This window comes from Rhipicephalus sanguineus, chromosome 8, assembly GCF_013339695.2.
Source record: "Rhipicephalus sanguineus isolate Rsan-2018 chromosome 8, BIME_Rsan_1.4, whole genome shotgun sequence".
Lineage (NCBI taxonomy): Eukaryota > Metazoa > Arthropoda > Arachnida > Ixodida > Ixodidae > Rhipicephalus > Rhipicephalus sanguineus.
This window is the reverse complement of record NC_051183.1, coordinates 154,540,458-154,557,259: the sequence shown is the minus strand read 5'-3', so window position 1 is coordinate 154,557,259 and position 16,802 is coordinate 154,540,458. Positions and strand designations below refer to the sequence as shown.

Below are 16,802 nucleotides of genomic sequence, written 5' to 3'. Positions count from 1 at the left end.
GTCCGAACTTCTGTAGCGACTCAGGAGAATGCACCGGTTTATATGAATCACCTGAGAATGAACACAAGCAGGACACCCATGCGCCGCCGGGAAATGATGGTGGCCGCAGTGCAACTCCAAGTGACCTTTGTTCTACAGTCAACGCTGGGCAAAGTGACGCCTTTACCACTGGGCAATGCCCAAGGAAGGTGAGTGGCATGGCACCTACACATTCTGGTTCGCCTCCCCTCACACGTCTCTGATCTCTTCACTGTCTCTGCTTACGTACGGAACGACCTAACCTGCTGCCATTCCCGTCGCCGACTTCGCGCTGGCGACGCTAGAGTGGCAGCTTGTAACACATACATACCGTTTTTGTACCGCGGTTACATTGTGTTACTTCATCAGGAGCCGTTGGTCGCGGTGTCCCCGGCTTTGGTGGTGCTATTGTCCAAACTTATTTCTTGCTTTAACCAGAATTTGAGGTTGACATACCAATTTCTTTATTTGGGTACCAATAATTGAAAAGTACCATCGAATTATTACAAGTAAGCGATGTACTTGTTTTATTCACGAAAATAAGCCAGTATAAATCTTAAAAAATGGCAGCCGTTCTACACGCAAACCCCCCCCCCGAAAAAAATTCCTGGGTACGGCCCTGTATGACGTAACACAAGACGGTGATGACGTTTGGCACGTGTTGGCACTGCACTTCTTATCAGTTACGATGAAGTTTAGAAATGAGTTGATGAAAAGGGGAGAAAGGCTGCCGACACCGAGCCACTCCAACAAGAGCTTCTTGTTTGTGGTCATGGTGCTCGGCTGCTTACCTGAAAGTCGCGGGATCAAATCCTGGCTGTGGCAGCCAATAAGGCCTTTCCCAATGATCCCACCTTGTGCAAGCAGATTCCATTTTATCCCTGCGTACTTCTTAAATTCTTCACCTTCTGCCGTTCTTGGCTACATTTATCTCTTGGTATAAACACTGTTGCTCTAACTGACCTGGGTACGGGATGAAATAACCCACTCACTACAATGCCTCCATGCCGCATTATCTATTACAGCAATGAAATCTGGCTGCTGGGGGTCTGTGCTGAAAGGTAATGGAACACGAAATCCTCGAAAAGAAAGAAGAAAATGAGAAATTCAAGCCGTTGCACCCCTGCGTGCTCGTAGAGTGAGACCTGTTTTATAACCTTCTCGGTATTGCCAGCCTTGTGTGCCTGTCCTGTCGCCCTTCCTCCCCTCCGAACATGAGTCGACTACTCCGAGGCATGAAGGCCCGAACAGTGCTGAAGGGGCTGGAAGCATTCCTGGTTTCGCCGCCTCTGAATTGGAAGATGGCTCATCAGCATTGAACGATGTTGCCAGCGAAAATAAAATGCACAGCAACAGCGACGACGGCAGCACTGCTGCAGAGTGTTTGGGTTGTCGCCTATTAAAAACGTACAGCACGTGCTTGCAACTGCGCTAGGCCACACGGACTACCTAGCAATTAGCTGAAGATGCTGCACATAACAGGGTTGTCGGCGCTTGGGTCATACTAGTGTGTTTGTCGCCTGCCATCGACACGCCTCGGTGCATTTCTGGTGACAGGCATTGCCGCACTCACACCGCGACAGTAGCCCCTTGAATTCTTGGTATGCTTCACCGCATAACACCGTGGCATTGTGACAAAGCTGACTTTTGCAATTCTCTATGGCCACAAACGGATTGACTCATGAATGCACCGATTTGAGCATGCAAGACGATTGACATGGTAGCGGTGGTGGCTTCAATTAATGCAGTTTCGGACGTGCAATTTGAGCAAAAAGTCTGACAAATCTGACTTGAAAGAGTTTCAGCATCTGAAATTTCAGACATTCTTATAGATTGACTCTGTGGTGCTTCTGGCGGTGAATTTTCAAGCACGTCTGAAAAATCTGTACTTGACTATCGTCTCTGTTGTCCTTACCACTGACGTGCATTGGCATATCCCATCCGATATTATAGTTTTCTCTCAACAGCCGGCCATCACACTTTTCTGCATTTGTTCATGCACCGTACCCGTTGATAACATTGATTGGTTGCAACAGTAGAATTTTCTTGGCACTTGAATATTGCTATAAGTGTGTACTGGCCATCCTTGTCTGGTCTCTGACCCATTCCTTGGGTTTCATTGTTATCCTCCAAGTTTCAGCCCCATGTGTTAGAAGTTAGCTGCATGCAATGATTGTATACTTTTTTGCTTTAAGCCGTGTTCAGACTACGTGCGCAACGTACGGATCGTCGCTAAGGATCGTGACCGTAAACGCAATCAACGTAATGACCTTGTTCAGACGTTGTTGTATTTAGCGTAAAGTACGTTACGTTTGGAGCGTAAATGTTGGCGGGCCCGCGACTTTTACGACAACTACTGATGCGACCGTTACGTACGACCAATGGGCAAAGCAGTTTCGGTTTTCATTTTCCGTTCATGGGGCTTTTCTCCTCCCCAGATTCCGCGTCTTCATGCGCGTCTTGCAAGTCATGCAGTGGTGTGTCTGTGCAGTTGGTTTGCCGGTGTTTATTGCGTTGCGTGCCCGTGCCCTGTAACCATGACCCATAGCCCAGTCAGCCCAGCCATGGCCAAACATGCGAACCTTGCTAGGCTGCAACAGTTGTAGCGAGGACGCAACGCATTTTCAGAACGGTGATTGGCTCGTCGTAAAAAATGTACCTTACAGAAAAGCTCAATGTGAACATACTAGGCAGGGGGGTGCAAAAGGGGCACTTGCCCCCCTCAAGCCACACCAGCACTTGCCCGCCACCCTAGCTCTTGCCAGCTCTTGCCCCCTCCCCCAGCTGCCATGCAGCACGGGTTTGCACCCCCCAAGGAAAAATCCTGCCGACGCCCATGGTCGTTAGCAACGCAAACGGACGATGCAGCTGTTACGCGATACGACATTTGTGACAGATGCGACTGTAGTCTGAACCCGGCTTTAGGGACGGCGTGTAATCATTTGGGAGTGCCTGCCATGCCAACCCATCCTTACTCTTCAGCAGGGTTCCTTTTCATGAGTAGGCTCCCCTGTCAGTAATTGAACCATACAGAGTGCTGATATTGGTGCAGCATATATAGCAATGTGAGCACAACAGTGTGAAGTGTACGTGTCATAGCAGCTGTGTAGTAGCGCCCTCCAGTTGTATACATATTGGGTGGGGTAACAGAGATGCTTTGCAGTTGCTTTTTTTGCTGTCAAGTTCAGCCCAAGCGTGCCACCGCCGTGCCCCATCAGAGAGAGGACTTGTTGTGCAGGTGGTACTGGATGGGCAGAAGGCAACGCAAAAGGAGCTGGACACTGTCAACGTATTGCGTGCCTTACAAGTAGCTAAAGACAGGAAGCCTCCCACCGATGCGGCAGCAGCGGTAAGTCATCAGCAATCCTGCTTTGGATTGAAGTTCCTTGTGCAGGGGTATTGTGGTCACTTTCAGTCACTCTACAGTGCTCTGGCAGCACGCTTTTTATTTAGCAGGATTGGGCGCTTGAAGGCAGGCACCCTAACTGTGTATCCTGGAAAGTCATTGCAGGGACACTAAAGTGAAACATTGAAGCAGTTTAGACAGATTCTGTGCAAACTCTGCTTTAGCTTATTTCTGACATCATGGCTTGTATATTAGAAGAGAAAATGGAGTTCATTTTTTAATTCCGCACTGGAGCCCCAGCACCGGAACGTCACTGTGATGTTGCAGATCTCAGCCTCTCTGTTATTCTTTAAGTTGAAAAATACAAAAAGTGTAAAAGCAGGACACTTGCTATGAAGACTCGATAGCATGGATTCAACACAGCTAGGGCACGGAAAGAACACCGATGCACAGGACAAGTGCTCCGTCCTGTGTTGAATTTGTGATACTATCCAGTATTTAAGATCAACTAGCCCAGCAACGAATTTTGTGATGCTACGAAGAATTGTGTCAAGATGCGCTAGTCATAATGAATGCTAACACAAGTGTTGTGGTCTGTGCGGGGGGCTGTCGGTAACGGTTCATAACCGATAGCACTGTGAAGACAAACACTTGGCAATAAAGGCGATATTGTGAACCTTGTTAGCATTAAACGATGGGACGAGAAAAGACAGTGCTTGGCCGTAGATTGAAGAACCAGATTTTTTTTAATACATTAACTGGTGTGCACTTGGTTGAAATGCAGTCACCACGATGCCGAGTGGGTAATGAGTCATGCAACCCTTGAGTGTGCAGCCGAGTAACCAGGCCGAGCAGGTGTGTGAAGTTTGTGGCACAAAGCACAGTTTGTTGGCTGTGCTGTTGGTGTTGCGCTGCGTCCAAAACTACGTAGGACAGGCAGGACGGTGCCTTTGAGAAACCAGTATGTCTCCGGACACAAGACATAGCCATTCATTTAGTTCCACGTGAATGTATGCCAGCATTTGATGAATGTCCAGTCCTGAGGTAGCATTAAGACAAAAGAATGTATGACATGGTAGAAGTGATCAGGGTATATAGGAGGCACCACTCTAGTGTGAGCAGGTGCACTATCTGACCAGTTTTATCGTCTGATCGAGTGACTGAGCTGCGTGATAGATGTCACGGGGTTGCTAGCTGTCACGTGCCATCGTAGTGAACAGATTTCAAGTATGTGCACATTGCCGTTTTATTAGGTAGGTATGTTTGTTGAAATCAGATGTTGTTAGTCCATCACCCCACGTGTTATCTTTTCTTGTCCCGTTATTCCTGCTAAATTTCAAAATGTACCAGCAAGCTTCGTTTTCAACCCTTCTGTGCAGTTGTTTGCATGTGTCCATTGCAACATGCCCACTGGCCAACATGCAGGCTCAGGCAGGTATTTGTTGGAGAGGCTATACTAAAAAGAGTGTGTTATATTCATCAGTAATGTATTGATTTAAGGCAGCCTTTGTTGAATGAGAGAAACAAAAAAGCACGTTGACATGATAGCTGGCACAATATTGTATGCAGTGAGTGTTTTGCTCTTTCTTCTGGTATCAGTTCAAGCAACATTCAAGGACGTGCACTAGCGTTCTGTTTTGAGGAAGAAATCTTTCTTCAATGTCGACTGTAGTGTCTTCCTTTGCGGTGCTTCCTATGGTAAACAGTTGGAGGGTTCTTATATCCGTGTCACACGGGTGCTTGGAAGGCCTTCCAACCGATAGTCTGTTGACTCAGTTGTCATGGACGAGCTGCTACACAGGATGTTTCGATGGCCATTGAGTGGTGGAAGTGGAAACGGCGTGAATGTGCCCTCTCATTCACAGTGTGCTCGTACTCACGATTAGAAAAGGAAAAATTTAACCATTATGTTTTAAAAACTGTATGTGTGAGCGTTATGAATTATTTAATATTGTATTTTTGCCACTTGAAATGTGCGAACTGCACACATTCTCAACAACAGCAATGTTCTTGTCTTCATTGCCATAGAGTCTCCTACAATATCTACTAGAGGGAACTCTGGCGCTAGTGTCTGTGGGAGCTGCAGCGCTTGGTGCTTCAGCCAGCATGGGAATGATGGGTAGTACACACATTTGTCTAAGCTTTGTTCTTTTGGCTCCGTGTCACCCGCAGCCACTTTGTCGCAAGACGAAGTTCAACAAACGTTCAGCAGTTTCACTTCACTACCTTGACCTTTCAGGCTCTCCAATTCATTTCAGGTCACGAAGTTCACAGCGATCGGGGCCGTAACTACCGTAAAATGCCGAGCAAGCGCCCCCCTTAGGTAAGGGATAATCGACCAGATTTGGAGGGGGGCACTTGCTCGGTCCCGGACCGAAATTCAAGATGGCGGCGGGAGAGCTGCTAAAAATTAAAAAATTCCTATACACGTTTCTAACGAAATGCTTTATTTATTCACTGCTTTTATTCCCCCTGGTCACTGTCAAATCATTGAAGCAGCGACCTGTTTGACCAATATACGACTGGCCACATGACAACGGAATTTCATTAAAAAACATTACATGTGCATTCAGTGTACTAATTCTTGTGGTTCTTTTTACACAAGCGATGCTGATCTTGAAAAAAAAAGTGTGTCCGCAGGGGAGGAGGGGGAGGGGGGGCGCTTGCTCGGTCATTGGCGCTTATTTCAGATCTCCCGAAAAAGGGAGGGGGGTGCTTGCTCAGGTGGGGGCACTTGCTCGGCATTTTACGGTAAGGGGGGGTTGAGGGGTTTCCGACACCCCCCGAAATTTTTCATGCTTCACCTTTTCGGATGATACTAAAATACTTCAACGCCTTCACAGTGACCACCAGTTCCCAAAGTTAGACGTTCTGCACAGAAACACCCCCCGAAAAAAATTCCTGGGTACAGCCCTGACAGCGATCCATTCTTTTATCCAAAACAAATGGCAAAACACAACAATAAACGAAGCCACAAGCACGAAGAGTAGGTAAGTCCATGTACTACCCATCATTCGCATGGTAGCTGAACCATAGCAGTGCCAGAGTTCCCTATGTTCATCGTGCCGTGTTTCACTCGCCACAGTTTATTAATGAGAACTAACAGACATTAATGCAACGGAAAGTGTAGAGGGTGTTATCTGTAATAATTGGGATATAAATGTGAAGAAAGTAGAGTGGACGAAAAGATAACTTGCCGCCGGTCCCTGCCGGCAGCAAGTTATCTTTTCGCTCAGTGGTAGAGCATCACAGGAGCAAAGGAACGAGACAGCTGAACCAGAATCGACACCAGCAGGGAACGTGAGCCGTGGCTTCATGTGCCACTGCGAAACGCCATCTTTATTTTTTTTCTTCTCTTGAGGTCGCACGCTCACCGGTTTTGTTCACAGCCCAAAGGAAGGCACTACAACGGCATTATGCGGCGTTACGTCACCTGACGTCACGCCAGAATTTGTGACGTCATGATGACGTCACAAATTTTTGCGCTCTGTGACGTCATAATGGCATCGTATGATGACGTCACGTCATCACATGATGACGATTTTTTGCACCACTCGTCGCCCTACACCGCAGGACGCGATATGCTGTTGATGACATGGGACGCCGACGGTCAAATTTCGTGTTAAGTGAGGCGTATAAGGCTTCGCCTGAATAATGATCTGCAGTGCCACACAATTTTTGCGAGAAACGTGTGACCTTTCAACAGCCGTTCAAAACTGCCGTGTAGCAGCGCGACAACGCCATCGAGTCGATAGAGGCCATCGACTGGATGGCCTTTCAAAAGTGCCCGTGGGACACAGGTCTTATTCTGCCTTCGTTTGAACTCCTTCACTTGGTGCCGTATAATAAGTCAGCTCCGGAGTCAGGCACCAGCTAGTTGCATTATTCATTTGTGTTATAGCACTGGCAGAAGCACTGTATTATACGTAGTAAGTTCCGCACACATTTGCATGACATTTGGAGTCTGCACTCAAAAGATGTGTACAGTACAATGCTCTGTTGAGAAGAAATTTGTTCTTGCATTCCTTGATGCTGAAGTGGCGAGAGAGTGCGTTCTTGTCTTGCGTTTCACATTGAGTTCTTGGAGCCGGTTTATGGGTTAGCTACAGAGTGGTGTCAGCGCACTATAGAGCTAATGATGTGACTTCATTATTTTTCTCTCATCAGTATACAGTAGCATGTTACACTCTACAGCTGAGGTTACACTTGGTGTAGTGCTCTATTTTTTTTTAATGCGAAACATTTTTTAGCGAACCAAAGGCACTTTGACCATTTCTGTCTGTCTAGCCACCTATGCCTGAGTGTTTGTGTGGTCGTCTCTTTAACTTGGTGTACACCAAAATTTGCATAGGTGGACATGAGTGTATGATGAACCTGATGGACAGGCTATGGAGAAAGAAGTATTAGGAGCTGGCTCACCAGGTTCTTAAGCTGGGGCAATGTCCCGCATCGTAAGCGTAACCTTAGTTCCATAGGCAACCGCTACAGGCGCAGCTCGCGCGAAAGAGAAGTCCTCCTCCTCCTCCTCTTCTTCTTCGAGCGCCTTGATGATGACATTAATACAGGCAAAACCACATATAGCATAGCCAACTGTAGCATGCGCACGCTCGCGCGAAAGAAAAGTCTTTTTCCTCTTGTTCTTCGAGCGCCTTGATGATGACATTAACACAGGCAAAAACCTCATTTCCTCGACCACACGTTCGGCCACAGCTGCAAGGTCTGCGATTGCTTGTGGTTCGACAACAACCTGACCACAATCGCTACTATGAAAACGTGTAACGTCTTTATATGACAGTAGAAGAACTGTATAGAGCATTCACGGTTTACCCGGTTATCTCCGAGCCAGCTCCTCAATCATCATGCACTTCCTGGATATGGCGTGATTTTTTTTGAGAAGGAGAAACTGGTCGGCCGCCACAGCGCGCAAGGGCGGCGCAATAGTGTCACGGAGGAAATGCGGTTTTCTCCGCAGCACGACAGATGACGCTTCCAGCATGTTGCCATCGTTTACATGTTCTTCTATAGACGCGACGCACAAAAATTGTGATACCGCCTCGTACATTGTAAAATTTCTCATATTTCTGTCTCTAACATCAGTTGGTAGATGTGACAGATATTTTAGCTTCAGTTACTAATAGATACTGCCCAAATTACAGGCCGTACAATGCTTGAAACGAGCTGCTAGTTGTGGCCCCTGAGCAGACGACGTCTCTCGCATGCATGGGCCCCTCGCTCCTCACTCGCATGTTGTGCGCACACTTGTGTAGGTGGCGTTAGGAGGCAAAGATGCCAATTCGTGCAAGCAAGCTGTCGCGCATTCCTTTGCAATTTGCAGGCTCTCTGTCTCTTTAGTGCACTCAGTGGCTTTCGTGTTGTGTCGGCGGCACTGACTTCTCGATCTTTGTGCACGCTTTTCACACCGCAACAAAGAAACGAAGCAAGAAGTATTGCTTCATGAATGAAGAGCACTTTGCAGACGTCCAGCAGTGCTCCTTTAGGACTGGGTGGAAATGTGTCATGCCGAACTGCAATAGTGGGTACGCATCCTGCAAGGAGAAGGTAATTACCGTCAAAGTTCCTACTGACCCGGCGAGGCTGGAAGCGTGGGCTAGTGCCATACCAAGGAAAGATCGAGAGCTCACACCTCACGACTACGTTTGCGAGAAGCACTTCTCGGACAGTAAGCCCCATCATTCGTTGAATAAACTCACAGGGTCCCTTTAGTGAGGCGTATAAGGCTTTCGCCGGAATAATGATCTGCAGCGCCACACAATTCTTGCGAGAAACGCATGACCTCTTAACGGCCGTTCAAAACTGCCGTGTAGCCGTATGAGACGACTCGAAGGCGAAAGTCATCATCTTTTTGCTTCAGTCGTTGTGTCTGTCTTGCCTCACCTCATGCAAAAGTTTTCTGCACCCAACGTGATTTTGCACTGCCTCCGTGATCGGCCCACCAGTCACGGAAGCAGTCCAAAGTGACGATGTCATGTGATGACTTCACATCATATGACGTCACAAATTTTGGTGATCTGTGATGTCATTGTAACGTCATGTGGCGATGTCATCACGTGATTATTATTTTTTGCATCACTCGTGTTGACGCCGCTGATGGTCAGTTTTTGAATTTGATGAGGCCTCTAAGCATCTAAGCTTTTGGCCTTAAAAATTAACCTAACCTATCAAGTTCACGTTATCAAATATTATAGATTTTGTGTTCTACAAGATACATCACTCAGGTAATTTACCTGTATGTGACGCCATTTTTTTCGTTAGTTTACCAAAAAATATGAAGCCAGCGAGAACGCACAAGAAACACACCCACTTGGGCATAAAGTGCGAACGGCGCACCGGCGCCGAATGGCCTTGAACTGGTGAGCCTCGTCAGAGAGCACGACGTGTGCATTTTTCTTTCTCCGCTAGCGGACTCTCACGACAGAGGGCGCGTCAGTGCTGTGCCCGATTCCATGACTTTATTAAGACACCTGAGCGAGCGGAGTTTGGCCTCCTCAAGAATTCTTGCTCCGTGGAACAGGCCATGACTTGAATAACATGACATGCCTCTCGCGTATGTCATTAAACCTTTTCCCCCCAGTCATGTGAGTTATATACCCACATATACGTCAGCTGGGTATGCACCGCACGTGATTCAGTCTATATCAACCGATGAACAGCAAAAGTAGACATTGGAAACTTTTAGGCACATTGCATGGGTTAAGCAAGAGAAAGACGTACCGTTTTTTAGGGGCGAAGCTCCCCAGGGTGTGGGCCCGTCCCTCCTTTGTAGTATGCAGTAGCAGGTAGCCACGCATCGTGGGATGTATCCACTCCATGTGATAAAGATGACGGTGACGACTGATGACCATGAAGAATAAGCGCGTTCCAGTATAGTGGAGTGTACCCACTACACGTGATAACGATGACGATGACGCTGATGACCATGAAGTATAAGCGCGTTCCACGATGATGACGACTGATGACCATGAAGAATAAGCGCGTTCCAGTATAGTGGAATGTACCCACTACACGTGATAACGATGACTATGACGCTGATGACCATGAAGTATAAGCGCGTTCCACGATGATGACCACTGATGACCATGAAGAATAAGCGCGTTCCAGTATAGTGGAATGTACCCACTACACGTGATAACGATGACGATGACGCTGATGACCATGAAGTATAAGCGCGTTCCACGATAATGACGACTGATGACCATGAAGAATAAGCGCGTTCCAGTATAGTGGAATGTACCCACTACAGTGATAACGATGACGATGACGCTGATGACCATGAAGTATAAGCGCGTTCCACGATGATGACGACTGATGACCATGAAGAATAAGCGCGTTCCAGTATAGTGGAATGTACCCACTACACGTGATGACGATGACGCTGATGACCATGAAGTATAAGCGCGTTCCACGATGATGACGACTGATGACCATGAAGAATAAGCGCGTTCCAGTATAGTGGAATGTACCCACTACACGTGATAACGATGACGATGACGCTGATGACCATGAAGTATAAGCGCGTTCCACGATGATGACGACTGATGACCATGAAGAATAAGGGCGTTCCAGTATAGTGGAATGTACCCACTACACGTGATAACGATGACGATGACGCTGATGACCATGAAGTATAAGCGCGTTCCACGATGATGACGACTGATGACCATGAAGAATAAGCGCGTTCCAGTATAGTGGAGTGTACCCACTACACGTGATAACGATGACGATGACGCTGATGACCATGAAGTATAAGCGCGTTCCACGATGATGACGACTGATGACCATGAAGAATAAGCGCGTTCCAGTATAGTGGAATGTACCCACTACACGTGATAACGATGACTATGACGCTGATGACCATGAAGTATAAGCGCGTTCCACGATGATGACCACTGATGACCATGAAGAATAAGCGCGTTCCAGTATAGTGGAATGTACCCACTACACGTGATAACGATGACGATGACGCTGATGACCATGAAGTATAAGCGCGTTCCACGATGATGACTGATGACCATGAAGAATAAGCGCGTTCCAGTATAGTGGAATTTACCCACTACACGTCATAACGATGACGATGACGCTGCATAAGCACGTGCGAGACCACACATTCTCTTTCTGCCATGGATGAAAACGATCGTGAACGCGCTCTTGCCCTCGAAAGGCAAAATGGCAACGCCGGCAACAAACATTCCCCTGAGCTTAAGGTCATATATGAGGACCCCTGCGTTTGTGTGTCAGGTTTCTGTATGATGATCGAGTAGGCAAAATTTACGGGGATTGACGGTTTACCAGATTACCTCCGGAGCTTCGCCCACTCATCATCATTCACTTCGTGGATATGGCGTGATTTTTTTTATTGTTGGCAATTTTAATGCACCAAAGAAAACGCCGACGAACGTGCTAACGATCCTCAGCCGGCAACCACTTGGGTACACATCGTAAATAAATGTATTACATCAGTGGTTGGCCAACATAATTTGTAATGGTGCTGTTTGTCAATTGTGGTTGCAGTTATGGTTATCTGCTCTATAATAATGTAATAAGCATTACATACGTACTCCTGTGACTCAGAAAGTCTAGCATTGCTCGTCCCCATAGGAATAGCCCAACGAATGCTGCTTACACTTCCTTTCAGTAAAATTGATGATGTGAATGCTGATGTTGCATTGGACCATAAGATATCCTTTGGGTGTCAGAGCGCTTGGGTTGTCGCTTTTGCTTCTTGTATTCTTGCTTTTTAGTGCTCTCTTTATGGTGTTGTAACAAATTGCCCAACAATCAATCCTTTTAAGTGTAGTTGATGTTCCTGGTAAGCCCGCAATATGCACACAACTGCCGAATTTACACAGATGTCGATCCACCTCGTAATACTTGGCTCAGGGCCAAGAAATGTGGCATAGGCAGCTACTTGCTGACTCCTTTGCATGAAATTGATTCCCACAATGCATAGGATCTGCCATGCCAGAATTCTTGCTTAATTTTTTTTTTATAAGCCTGCAAAATGCCTTTGTATTCCAGTTATGGACACCAGCGGACATGGGTATCACTTAGAGAGTGAGCCCATAAAAAGTCAGGCATTGCCACATATGTAAACTTTCCACCTAAGCTCTGTCATGTTTTCTAAGGCCATATCATCGAAGTTTAAATAAAGCAACTGCCATGTGATGAGAGTTAAGAAGCACCGATCATTGATTATCAATTTGGATGACACTTGTACAATTTCTTGAGCCAACTGGTGGCTGTTGCAGAATCTTCATTTGTGTTCAATTTTGAATCGGTAACCTTGTATTGGCTTATTGGCTCAGTGTGAAACGAATCAAATGTTCCCATATTGTTTCCTCTATACAGAAATTGTGCGTAATGGTGCTTGCTGCTTTGTTCGTCACTGCTGATTTGGGCGTTAAGTGTGACTGTAGTGCGTACTGCTTCTCTTCCTGCTTTCCGAACCTGTGTGGCCTGTTGTCAAGAGTTACCCCAGCACCAATCTGCAGCCCTCTGCCCCAGGTACTGGTCCCTCCTTTATGCTGTGCACTCACTGTGGCTCATTTCAAGGTCATGGGTTTGATTCCTGGCCAGAGCCAACAGCTGCATTGTCGTGGGGGTGCAGTGCAATGTATAGCACTTGCGTGCTCAGCTTTGTGTTCTTGTTAATGAAGGAGTGCTAAATAACATAAGTCGAGCCATGTTATAAATTGTTCTGCTTCAATACCAATAATCCATAATTACTTAGTTTCCGACACTTCAAAGGGCCTTTTATTTAGATTGGTGTTATGCGAGAGGTGGGAAAGGTAACCTGCGAAGTATGTACAGCTTTTTTGCAAAAATATGTGGGCTACTCTGAGCTTTCACCTTGTACTTAGTATTGTATGTTGTTCATATGTGTGGCACGCTTTCTGTGGATGGTGAATACAAGAGTTTTTTTTGTGACTGAAGGCATCGCTATTTCCCTGTAGTTGTCAAGGCATTGTTAGGCCAGGTGGGCTGACAGTGAAGTACAGAACAGAGACACGACCCGCTCTACTCAGTCATCGAAAACAAGTGCCTTTACTTTCATACCAGGACGCACACATAAACAATACACATAGATGGCGCTACAGACCTGAGGTGGGAGGTCCTTTAGCAACCTGTACGTTTTCCTTCCTCAAAGGGCACTTAGGACTGCGCTACAAGTTAAATAAGGCCTTCTTGCAGGCTAGTTGGTTCATATCGAACGGGTGGCACACTGCACAAGCACAAAGGAAGGAAGCAGAAAGGGACCCAAAAGAGCACAGACTTCAAATTGTTTATTTCTTCGGAACAAGAAGTCATTATACAGGCATACACAACACATGCGCTGCCCGAGTGCGCAAACCCCCTAGCCTCTGTGGATGTTGTCCTGCAAGTGTCACAAGGAAAAATGGCCACACGTATGCAAAAAAAAGTGCAGGCACCAAGCGTCACACATGCGCAGACACCACACGTATGTGTAAAACAGGATATCATCTCTTTCGCACCATCACAAGACAAGCTGCTTCTTCAACAACGACATCTTACACCATGGCTCCGACCAACACACACCACTTGAAAAAATTACTTCTAAAAAGAGGTGTAGTAGGGGCACGATCTAAAAGGCCTAAAATCCTCAGGCCCCCAAAACCACGAGAAAGAACTGATCCTTGTAACAAAGCTATAAAATAACAAGGGTAAAAAACAGCAAACAGAGGCAAAAAAGCACAACAGATGAAGAAGCAACCACCAATAACAATTAACAATGCTGCGAAGATAAACTATGTGGAACATGAATGACATCGAATGAAAACAAGACCAAAAAACCTAAAGTTAAATGTAACCATCCAGGAACTCGACTTCTCCGTGCGAAAGTAAAATAGAAGGTGTGCTGACGCACTTGTCATGCTGCCTTATGAAAAAAACTCCTATGATTTCTCTTTCTGTCTTCTCTCTTGACTTAGGCATGGTTCTCGCTTTGGCAAATTGTGCTACGCAACCGCAGCTCCTACAATGGAATCCTAGGTGCCCACCATTCTTACCCTGTAATGGCCAGACTGTGTTCCCGCATCTGTTCATTAAGACATTGCCCAGTCTGCCCGATGTAAACTCTTCCGCATGTTAATGGAATGCAGTAAACAACACCTGAAACGCACTTCGTGAAAACATTGGCATGCTTCTTCGTGCACTCACCATGAGTGTTTTTGTTCATTAATGAACAGATCTGCTGCAGCTTGCAAGGTGTAGAAAACAAGGCACACACATCATATCTACTGGCCGCCTTTCTTTACATTTTGGGAGATGCTGAGCCAATAGGGAATAACATGGATCGCCCTCTGGTCTTTTTTCCTCGCCTTGGGGCTGCCTTTCTTGTGCTTTTAAAGAAGGCTTTCACAGGCACTGGACACCAGTGTCTCTAATGTGAGCAGTGGCGGCAACTCCCAAGCAGCATTCCTGTGATCGAAGTCTCGAGCCAGCAGGTCAGGTGATGTGGCCCGCTCTGTGTTGATCTCTTGGAGACGATCGATGCCCAAACAGCAGCTGAAATGGACTGTACCCCAAGACACCTAAAATATCTCTCTAACTCAAGAGTGCATGAAATGGGTCACATGCCTTCAGCAAGAGCTCCTTGGCAGTCTGTACCGCACACTCCCCTTCCCCATTGGATTGTGGTAACAAGGCTGCTTGTCGTATAGTTGAAAACGTACTCCCTGGCAAACTGAGCATGCTCTGTTATCTGTCCTTACTTTGAGAGGAATGCCGAGTCGGGCAATGACAGACTTCATAGCAGATGTGGTGGCTGAACTTGACGCGATTTTCACGATCGACACTTCGGTGAACTTCGAACAATGGAAAACAATGACTATATAGTCTGTTTTGTTGCAGTGAAACAGGCCGGCTGAAACAGGCCGGCCATGGTTGAGATTGTAGGGAAGACGAGATCAGAGGCTCGGCTAGTCATGGCACACTGTTCACAGTGGCTGACTACATTCTCAATGTCCGTGTTAATGGCTGTTGCTGTTTAAGGCTGCATCACGACTATTGTTTATTATATCTGGACATCCCCATAGTATATGCTCTAAGGTGGCTCTAGAGTCACAGTGTCTTGTCTAAAATTTTTTTGCTTGACCGTAAAGTGACAAAAAAAAACATTGTTGTTAAATACACATGGTTTATTCGTGAGTAATATCAAGCAAAATACTAAAAAAAACTCTCATGTGATTTTTTATAAATAAAAATTATGCATTGTATTAAACATAGCTCACAGACAGTGTCCCTCCTTGCAGCAGAAACTGCAGTGGGCCATGTGTGCTGGACATTCAACGCGAGGATGAGTGGTGCGACCACAGAAGCAACATATGCCAGCTTGGCCTGTAGGGCTTTGCGACGACTGGCCTTGTTGCCCAGTGGCTGCAGACCTAGCTGGAGCGCTAGGGTTGTCCCACATTGCATGCAACCATGCCAAACTTGGCAGCAGCCAAATTCACACCCATCGATGTGTTTGACTTCTCGAAGCGCGATCTTTGACTGCATCTTCTGCCTGCCGCGCCTGCACCTATGCTTATTTGAGAGAAAACTTTGCGTTGTGCATGAGCTGGGCATTAAAAAGCCTACCGTGAAGCTTGACCAGGTGCATTAGCCTTCCATAAAATGTGTCAGTGCCCTCTCCTGGCTGCTACACGTGACTGTGGAACTTGGTAGATTCGTACACTTTGTTCACTGGGGGAGTGAAGTGTTCTGCGAAGCAGCACACAACTTAGAATAAGGCGCATCCGATGTCGTGCAGTAGAGCAACAGGCCTACTTTAACGCTCTCTGGCGGTGCAGAAGTGCCAGGAGCGAGGGTATAGTCCTCGTATTGGGCTAGACAACAATTCCGCGTTGGAGAAGTCGAAGGCATCCGGCTGGCATAGAGCAATGCCGTGACACATCGCCTTTAGTGCCCCTGCCACAGATGATCGAGTTTGTCACTGTAGACGTCGCATCGTTGTTGCCGGAGTCTCCTTTCCTTGCCATAGCAAAGTCCCTGCTTGCGGCTGGAGCTACTCTGCTCTGCGGTGATATGTGGATCCCACTTCTGACACCATGTCAAAGCCTGATTAGGCAAAGTGGGCTGAAGGTGAAGAATGACATATACACAACACGCACATCTGAGTTCTAGTTCGCTGTATCCATGTCACAGGAAACAACTGTCTTTACAACAATTGTTTTTACTTTCACACCAGGACACACACATACACAACACACATAGATGGCGCTACGGATCCAAGGTGGGAGCTTCTTTAGCAACGTCTACAGTAGTCACCCTGTTGGTCACTGGCAATGTGCCCCATGCTCTTTCGACAAATACTTCACAAGCAGATAGAATCTTCAACAAGTGACAAATGCAGATAGCTATCAACAAAGCAATCGTAGTGTATTAGAAGGTCAATGAC

The 16,802-nt window shown here is 46.7% G+C and overlaps 1 protein-coding gene across 2 annotated transcripts in view; it reads left to right on the top strand.

The window, feature by feature from the left end:
* The window catches only part of LOC119402413 (nischarin), a 101,566-nt gene that overhangs the window by 66,323 nt on the left and 18,441 nt on the right, over positions 1-16,802 (top strand). Inside the window, exons 9-10 of one of the 2 annotated variants that reach the window (XM_037669558.2) lie at positions 3,257-3,367; positions 12,850-12,886. In XM_037669558.2, the coding sequence (XP_037525486.1) occupies positions 3,257-3,367; positions 12,850-12,886 (148 nt within the window). The remainder of the gene's footprint in view (positions 1-3,256; positions 3,368-12,849; positions 12,887-16,802) is intronic. The other variant, XM_049418633.1, reaches the window with a different exon arrangement.